The sequence below is a fragment of the Mesoplodon bidens genome (genome assembly GCF_964165515.1).
Source record: "Mesoplodon bidens genome assembly, chromosome: 19".
Taxonomy (NCBI): domain Eukaryota; kingdom Metazoa; phylum Chordata; class Mammalia; order Artiodactyla; family Ziphiidae; genus Mesoplodon; species Mesoplodon bidens.
In genome coordinates, this window is record NC_138179.1 from 44,133,269 (window position 1) to 44,143,161 (window position 9,893).

General features: G+C 41.6%; 1 protein-coding gene across 1 annotated transcript; it reads left to right on the top strand.

Moving 5' to 3' along the window:
- Positions 1 to 4,243: 4,243 nt before the first annotated feature.
- Positions 4,244 to 5,203, top strand: LOC308607058 (large ribosomal subunit protein uL11-like; the record flags this gene model as incomplete). The annotated part of the gene is made up of 1 exon (XM_081218650.1): positions 4,244 to 5,203. A coding segment is annotated over one exon (498 nt), but the record flags the coding sequence as incomplete, so codon positions are not given.
- Between the last annotated feature and the right edge of the window lie 4,690 nt (positions 5,204 to 9,893).

Here is a 9,893-nt window from a genome sequence, read left to right on the forward strand (position 1 = left end):
TCTCTTTCCCCTCCCTCCCTTTCTCCTATTACCTTAGGTACAGAAACCCCTACCTCTTGATTACTGCGTGCACGTCTTCTGTACCCGCCAGAGGGTGTGAATACACTTTGCTTTCTTCCTGTTCACCTGTCTTCTGTCAATTTAATTTTCAGGACCTCCAAGCACAGTCCCAAAAGGGAAGAGGGAAAATTTTTCCTCTGGCAGAACCAAGTTTTATTGTATCATTTCATCCTTAAGTATTTCAACATACCCAAAGGACAGGAGTTTTTAGAGAAACAACCACAATATCATTAACACACCTGAAAAATAACAATTTCCTAATATCAAATATCCATCCTTGTGTGTCCAATATGGCAGCCAGCTGTCATATCTTGAGTGCTCGAATGTGACTGGTCTGAATTAAGACGTGCTGTAACAGTAAAAAGCCACACCAGATTTCAAAGATTTAGTAGGAAACAGAAAAAGTAACAGAATTCATAATTTAAAGAATATTGATGACATGTTGAAATAATATTTTTATATTAGGTTAAATACATTATTGAAAATAATTTTATCTTTTTATCTTTCTCAATGTGGCTACTAGAAAATTTATATTTATGTATGTGGGTGGGATTTCTGGAATAGCAGATTGAGGAGCTCACCAAATCTCCTCCCCAAAAAGCAGTGATAAAACTGGGCAGGACTGTTAAAAGCAACCATTCCAGGACTCTGGAAGTTGACCAAAGGCATACAATATTTGAAAAGCACTTATTAAAAAAAAAGTACTGAACATCTGTAAGAAGAGCATGGGAGTCTGCGGAGTTTTAGTATTGAACTACTTTTATTTCCTCCCTCCCCATGGTAATTCCACCAGAGCCAGGTAGGCCTTGAGGACCTCAAGTTCCTACAGACACTGGAGAGAGCTGGCTTGATTGGGGGAGGGGGAAAGCCCCAGAGAATAATTGCAATCACAGTAGCAAACAACTGGGTAGAGGCCTGTATCTCAGCTGCCTGAGGCCATGATAATGGTTGGAGCAAGCAATAGTCCAGCCAAAAATTTAACAAGGAAATTCAGTAAATGAGATAGGCATGGTGGGCCTTGATAAGATAGTAGTCTGCAAGGCTGTGCGTGTAGTAAGGAAAGACCAGAGATGCCCCAGCTATATACTCCTCTCTGCTGAATATGAGGCTTTGTGCAAGGAAAAAGCCAGGCCCAAATTGTAAACTGCTTAAACCAACCCATACACATAGCTGTCAGCAAAGGGTGGAGGCCTTACTGGTTCAGTAGACTTAAGCATAATCTCTAACCAATAACTGGCTGGCCATTAAACTATAATGACCCAGGGGCAAGTCTTGGGAAGCCAAGCTTACATATAAAAAAAGATTTTTTTTTTTGGCTGCACCACATGGTTTGTGGGATCTTAGTTCCCCAACCAGGGATTGAACCTGGGCCCTCCGCAGTGAGAGTACAGAGTCCTAACCACTGGACTACCAGGGAATTCTCTAAAAAAAAAGATTTTAAAAAAATCTAGTAGAGGACTTCCCTGGCGGTCCCGTGGTTAAGACTCTGCACTTACAACGCAGGGGGTGAAGGTTCGATCCCTGGTCGAGGAACTAAGACCCCACATGCCATGCAGTGTGTCCAAAAAGGAAAAAAATCTAGAAGAGTTATCAGTGACCACACACTGCAGAGGGGACAGACTGTACAGAATTCATCCAGGCCAGGTACTGAGCAAACAAGTACTAGCATCAATAAAAACATCCAGTAAGGTAGGAAGGGGGTCAGAATCCAGAGTTTCTACAACATATTATAAACGCCCAGTATTTAGTAAGAAAGTATGAGACAGTCAAAGAAACAGAAATTTAGGCCGTACATAGGAAAAAAGTGTTTCCTAGAAACTGTCCCTGAGGGGGCTCAGATGATGGGTTTAGCAGACAAAGAATTAAAGCAGCTATTGTAAATATGTTCAAAGGACAAAAAGAAACCATGTTTAAAGACTAAAAATATATATATGACGATGACTCATCAAGTTAAGATTATCAATAAAAAGATAGAAATGATTTTTAAAAGCCAATGGAAATTAAGAGTGGAAAAACACAATAACTACAATGAAAATTTCACTAGAGAGCCTCAACAGCAGATATGAACTGGCAAAGGAAGAATTAGTGAACTTGAATATAGATCAGTAAATATTATCCAATCTGAAGAACAGAAAGGAAAAAGCATAAAGAAAAATGAACAGTACCTCAGAGACCCACGGGGTACCATCAAGCATACACATACAATACATTCACATCCAGAAGAAAGGAAAGAGAAGAGCAGGAAAAAGGTTTTTGAAAAAGTAATGGTCCCAAACTTTCCAAATTTGATGAAAAACGTTAATTTACCAATCCAAGAATCTTAACAGGATAAATACAAATATATTCACACCTAGATACATTACAGTCAAACTGCTAAAAGACAAAGAAAATCTTTTTTTTTTAATTTTTTAAAGTCTTTATTGAATTTGTTACAATATTGCTTCTGTTTTATGTTTTGGTTTTTTGGCCACGAGGCATGTGAGATCTTAGCTCCCCGCCCAGGGATTGAACCCGCACCCTCTGCATTAGAAGGTGAAGTCTTAACCGCTGGACCACCAGGGAAGTCCCAAAGAAAATCTTGAAAGTAGTAGGAGAAAGCGACTCATCAGATACAAGAGAACTACAGTAAGATAAAAGATGACTTCTCGTAAAATAATGGATATCTAAGAGCAGAGGAGTAATTAAAATTCTGAAAGAAAAAACCAGTCAACCAATAATTCTACACCCAGCAAAATTATCTTTCAAAAATGAAGGCAAAATAAAGATATTGCCAGATAAACAGAGATGGAGAGAATGTGTTGCTAGCAGACCTGCTTTACATAAAATACTAAAGGAAGTCTTTTAGGGTAAAGGAAATGACATCAGATGGTGCCATGAATCCACATGAAGATAAAAGGAACACCAGTAAAGATAATTACATAGATAATTATCTTAAAATGGTATAGGGACTTCCCTGGTGGCGCAGTGGTTAAGAATCCGCCTGCCAATGCAGGGGACATGGTTTTGAACCCTGGTTGGGGAAGAACCCACATGCCACGGAGCAACTAGGCCTGTGCACAACAACTACTGAGCCTGTGCTCTAGAACCCGCGAGCCACAACTACTGAGCCCACGCACCACAGCTACTGAAGCTCGTGCACCTAGAGCCCGTGCTCTGCAACAAGAGGCGCCACTGCAATGGGAAGCCTGTGCACCACAACAAAGAGTAGCCCCCGCTCGCAACAACTAGAGAAAGCCCGCACGCAGCAGTGAAGACCCAACACAGCCAAAAATAAATAAATACATTTATTTTTTAAAAAACCCACCACAGGGCTTCCCTGGTGGCGCAGTGGTTGAGAGTCCGCCTGCCGATGCAGGGGACACGGGTTCGTGCCCCGGTCTGGGAAGATCCCACATGCCGCAGAGCGGCTAGGCCCGTGAGCCATGGCTGCTGAGCCTGCGCATCCGGAGCCTGTGCTCTGCAAGGGGAGAGGCCACAACAGTGAGAGGCCCGCCTACCGCAAAAAAAAAAAAAAAAAAAAAAAAAAACCCACCACAATGTGGGGACTTCCCTGGTGGTCTAGTGGTTGAGAATCTGCCTTCCAATGCAGGGGACGCAGGTTCAATCCCTGGTCAGGGAACTAAGATCCCACGTGCTGCAGGGCAACTAAGCCTGCGTGCTGCAACTACTGAGCCCACGCTCTCTGGAGCCCACACCACAACTAGAGAGAAGCCTGTGTGCCACAATGAAAGATCCTGCATGCCACAATTAAGACCCAATGCAGCCAAATAAATAAATATTAAAAATAGTACAAATATACAAAAATGGTACCAAAAATGGTATAAAACTACATATTCATATCTTTCATGAGCACAGTCACAAAAGTCCTCAAGACATTAGCAAACTTAATCCAGCAACATATAGAAAGACATGTACCACGACCAAGTGACATGTATCCCAGGAATGCAAAGTTGGCTTGTTATCTGAAAATCAATTAATATAATACACCATATTAATATAATGAAGTGCAAAAACCACATGATCATGTCAATAGATGCAGATGACAAAATCCAAAACCTACTCATGATTAAAAAAACACAAACAGCTTTCAGCTTTCAGCTTGGAGGAGGCCAAGGTGCAACTTTCTTTGGTCACCCCGAATCCGGGTTCATCCGACACCAGCCACCTCCACCATGCCATCTAAATTGACCCCAAAGAGATCAAAGTCGTGTACTTGAGGTGCACCAGTGGGGAGGTCAGTTCCACGTCTGCCCTGGACCCCAAGATTGGTCCCCTGTGTCTGTCTCCAAGAAAGGTTGGTGATGACATTGCCAAGGCAACTGGTGATTGGAAGGGCCTGAGGGTTACAGTGAAACTGACCATTCAGAACAGACAGGCCCAGATTGAGGTGGTACCTTCTGCCTCTGCCCTGATCATCAAAGCTCTCAAGGAACCTCCAAGAGACAGAAAGAAGCAGAAAAACAATAAGCACAGTGGAAACATCACTTTTGATGAGATTGTCAACATTGCCCCACACATGCGGCATCGATCTTTAGCTAGAGAACTCTCTGGAACCATTAAAGAGATCCTGGGAACTGCCCAGTCTGTGGGCTGCAAACTTGATGGCCGCCACCCTCGCGACATCATAGATGATATCAACAGTGGTGTGGTGGAGGGACTTCCCTGGTGGCACAGGGGTTAAAAATCTGCCTACAAATGCAGGGGACACAGGTTTGAGCCCTGGTCTGGGAAGATCCCACATGCCGCGGAGCAACTAAGCCTGTGTGCCACAACTACTGAGCCTGCTCTCTAGAGCCCGTGAGCCACAACTACTGAGCCCACATGCTGCAACTACCTAGAGCCCGTGCTCCGCAACAAGAGAAGCCACCACAACAAGAGGCCTGTGCACCACAACAAAGAGTAGGCCCCGCTTGCTGCAACTAGAGAAAGCCCACATGCAGCAATGAAGACCCAACACAGCCAAAAATAAATTAATAAAAACAAAACAAACAAAAAAACCAAACCAAAACAACAACAAAAACAGTGGTGTGGTGGAATGTCCAGCTAGTTAAGAACTGCAAAGAAAAATAATAAATGGTTATTTGACAATCAATGGAAAAAACAAAACAAAAACAAACCTCAATAAACTAGGAATAGAGGGAGAATTTCCTCAACTTGATACAAGTATCTACAAAAAAACTTACAAATAACATCAGACTCAGTGATGACAGACTAAATGTTTTTCCCTTAAGATCAGGAACAAGGCAAGTATGCTCACACTCACCACACTTATTCAAAATAGTACTGGGTGTTCTAACCAAAACAATAAGGCAAGAAAAAGAAATAAAAGGCATTGTGGTTTCAAGTTGCCTTTCCCTAATGACTAATGATATTGAGTCTATTTTCCTATGTTTATTGGGACATTCATGTACCTTGTTTTGTGATGTGTCAGTTCAACTCTTTTGCCATTAAAAAACATTGAATTATTTGTCTTGTTACTACATCCTAATTGTTCTTTATATAATTTCGGATAGAAATCCTTTGTTAGATATAGGAATTCTAAGTAGTTCCTCCTAGTCTGCAGCTTGTAGTTTTGTTTTCCTAACAGTGTCTTTTGAGGCGCAGATGAGTTTGATGACCAGTGAAGCATTTTTTTTAAGGGCTTTTTGTCTCCTAAGAAACCTTTGCATCCCCAAAGATCATGAAGATTTCCTACCATGTTTTCTTTCTTTAAAAAAAAAATTAATTTATTTATTTTGGCTGCACCGGGTCTTTGCAGCACGTGGGATCTTTGTTGCAGCATGTAGGGTCTTTAGTTGCTGCATGCAGACTTCTTAGCTGCGGCATGTGGATTCTTAGCTGCAGCATGCGTGCAGGATCTAGTTCCCCAACCAGGGATCAAACCTGAGTCCCCTGAATTGGGAGTGTGGAGTTTTACCCACTGGACCACCAGGGAAGTCCTCCTACCATGTTTTCTTATAGAAATTTTATAGTTTTAGATTTCATTTCTAGGTTTATAATCCATTTAATTTTATTTATTTATTTATTTATTATCTTTTTTTTTTTTTTTTTTGCCGCACCGTGTGGCATGTGGGATCTTAGTTCCCTGACCAGGGATTGAATCCGTGCCCCCGGCACTGGAAGCGCGGAGTCCTAACCACTAGACCACCAGGGAAATACCCCTTATAATCCATTTTAAATTAGTTTTTTTTAAAAATTAGTTCTTGTATATGATGTGCTTGGGGTTGCGTTTCCTCCCCTCCCCCATGTGTATGTCTAGTTGTTCCAGTGCTCCTTAAAGGACTCTTTGCCCCATAAAGTGTCAGAATTGTGGGTCCCTTTTTAAAGTAACCGTATACATGAGGGTGTATTTCTGGAGTCTCTATTCTGTTCACTAATCCATATGTCTATCTTTACACCAATACCACACTGTTTAATTAATATAACGTTATAGTAAGTCTTAAAATCAAGGGCGTAATTCCTCCAACTTTGTATTTTTAAAACTCATTTCATCCATGTTAGGTTCTTTGCATTTCCACTTAAATTTTAGTGTTAGCTTTTCAATTTCTACGTTAAAAAAAAAAAAAAGCCTGTTGGGACTTTGATTAGGATTACACTGAAGTTATAGATGAAGTTGGGGAGAGCAGAAATGGGAACAATACTGACTCTTTGAATACATGAGTCGGGCACATCTTTCCCTTTTACTTAGATTTTCTTTAATTCTCTTCAGTAGTGGTTCGTGACTTTCCTGTGAGGCTTTGCAGATTTCCCTAAATAAATGTTCCTCCATGTGCTGTGTGCCCTCAGAGACTTTCAGTGATTATTTCGTAAGTAGTTTCCAGCAGTTATGGTATTTTCACCAGGGAGAGAGTCCACAGAGGTCCTCGCTCCACCATTCCAAAAGCGTGGACTCTTTTCCATGCAGTGTAGTATTTATAACGCATGATCATCGTTACTCATTTTGATGCTAAGTTGTCCCCAGATTGGTCAGTGCAGCCCCTCAGTCTGGCGCTGTGCCCTTTGCTATCACCATTGCTGAGCCCAGGGGTTCACCCTGCCCTGGCTCTAAAGCCAGCCCTGTTCTTCCAGGAACCCTGGGGTTTTCAGTGCAGAATGGTATTTAGAAAACAAGATCTCAGGGCTTCCCTGGTGGTGCAGTGGTTGAGAGTCCGCCTGCCGATGCAGGGGACACGGGTTCGTGCCCTGGTCCAGGAAGATCCCACATGCCGCGGAGCGGCTGGGCCCGTGAGCCGTGGCTGCTGAGCCTGCGTGTCCGGAGCCTGTGCTCTGCAACGGGAGAGGCCACAACAGTGAGAGGTCCGCGTACCGCAAAAAAAACCAAAACAAAACAAAAAAACAAGATCTCGGTACCAGTCATCCTCCTTGCTTTGGGGATATCATTGCTTTCAGGCCCTTTCTGCAGACCAAATTGAAGATTATATACATATGTGCTTGTGCATGTGTGTGTGTTTTAAAGCATGGGTCTGTATGATGTCTCCCACCATATACATAAGCCACCTTCTCCCTGTACCTGTATTTCTTTTCTCCCTCAGTAACAAACTCTCTTAGAAGTCAAGATTTGTTGTGGTCCCTTTGTCTTTAGAATATGCCCCACTAAAGGTGGTTCATTTTTTTCTCTTGTGTGGTAATTTTATCCATTTGCTATGCATATGGATCTATTTGTTTCTATTTGTATCCAACTTTAGTTTTGTCATCTTTGTAGATTCAAATGTACTCTTTGAATATATAAAGTATTAATGTAATTCCCCAAATAAAAACTATACAGAAAATCTTGCTCAGAGAAATGTCCTTTTTACCATGATACCACCCTTTCCCACCTGCCCCTGGGCTTACTTTATCCTTCTCCTGCTTCTTTCTGCAAAAATAAGCACAGATACACATATGTATTCTTATTTTTCCTTCTCTAATATACAGATATATCATCCTTTTCACTTCCTTTTTTTCACTTAATACTTTTTTTTTTTTTTTTTGCGGTACGCGGGCCTCTCACTGTTGTGGTCTCTCCCATTGTGGAGCACAGGCTCTGGATGCACAGGCTCAGCGGCCACGGCTCACAGCCCAGCCACTCCGCAGCATGTGGGATCTTCCCAGACCGGGGCACGAACCTGTGTCCGCTGCATCGGCAGGCGGACTCTCAACCACTGCGCCACCAGGGAAACCCTGTCTATTTCTTCTTGACTTTGTGTTTTGTGTGGGATTTGTTCATTTCTAAGTTGTCCAATTGTTTGGCATAAAGTTGTTCAATATTCCCTTACTAGCCTTCTAATATATGTAGAATCTTAGTGATGTCACCTCTGTCGTTCCTGATACTATTGGTAATTTGTGTTTTTTCTATTTTTTTTTTCCCAGCTCAATCTGTTTTAAGGTTTATGAATTACTGGTCTTCTCAAAGATTTTAATTTCATTTTCTGCTTTTCTGTTTCCTATTTGACTTTCTGTTATTTCCTCTATTCTGCTTAGTTTGGGTTTCATTTGCTCTTCTTTTTTTAGTTTAAGGCAAAATTTGAAGTCATTAATTTGAGAATTTTCTTTTTTGACATAGGCCTTTATTGTTATGTATTTTCCCTACACTGCTTTAGCTATATACTACAAATTTTGGCATGCTGTCTTCATTTTCAGTCAGTTCAAAATACTTTCTGATTTCTCCTTCAACCCATGGGTTATTGGAAGTATGTTATTTGGTTTCTAAATATTTGAGGATATTCTACAGATCTTTTTGCTATTGATTCTAATTTTATTCAATTGTGGTCAAAGAAAATACTTTATAGAAACTGAGTTCTTTTCAACTTATTGAGACTGGTTTTATGACACAGAATGTGAACCATCTTAGATGTTCTATGTGAATCTGAAAAGAATGTACATTCTGCTACTGTTGGCTGGTCTATAAATGTCAGTTGGTTGATTGTATTGCTCAAGTCTTACATATCCTTACTGATCTACTTGTTCAGTTATTGAGAAGGGTTTGAAACTCTCCAACTGTAGTTGTAGATTGCCTGATTTTTTTTTTTTTTTTTTGGCTTCACCATGCAGCATGCAGCATCTTAGTTCCCTGACCAGGGATTGAACCCACACCCCCTGCAGCGGAAGCACGGAGTCCTAATCACTGGACTGCCAGGGAATTCCGATTCTTCTTCCAGATCTGTCTCTTTCTGTAATTTGGAGCTCTGTTATAGGGGCACGAGTTTTCATGTCCTTTGGATTAGTTGACACTTTTATCATTATGAAATGATCCTTTATATCTAATCTATTCTTTGCTCTGAAACCTACTTTTTCTGGTATTAACATATGTGCTCCAGAAACCTTTTCACACTATGTTCTGATACATGTTGTGGCATGTATCAGAACTTCATTCCTTTTTAAGGCTGAATAATATCCATTATGTGGGTAGACCACATTTGTATGTTCATTCATCTGTTCACAGACTCTTGGATTATTTCCACCTTTCGGCTGTTGCAGATGAGTAACACTGCTTGTTATGAGCATTGGTGTACAAGTATCCGAGTCCGTTTCCAATTCTTTTGAGTTATACCTAGGAGTGGAATTACTGGCTCACATGGTAATTCTATGTTGAACTTTCTGAGGAACATATAAGGGCCCCTGGATGTTCTGGGTTCAACACATCCTTCTAGAAGTCTAGCAGTGAGCCTGCTCCCCCGGCCCCAGATTCAGTCCTGGCCCATTGCAGGGCCCACCTCTCTCCCTGCTCCAGCTCACCTCTGCTGTTGGCCCAGAAGCTTCCAGCCCAGTGCATCCATTCCATGCAGCCTTCATTCCTTCTGCCTAAACCTGTGTGACGATCAGTCTTCCACTGGACTAGGCCAGTTAAGCAAACA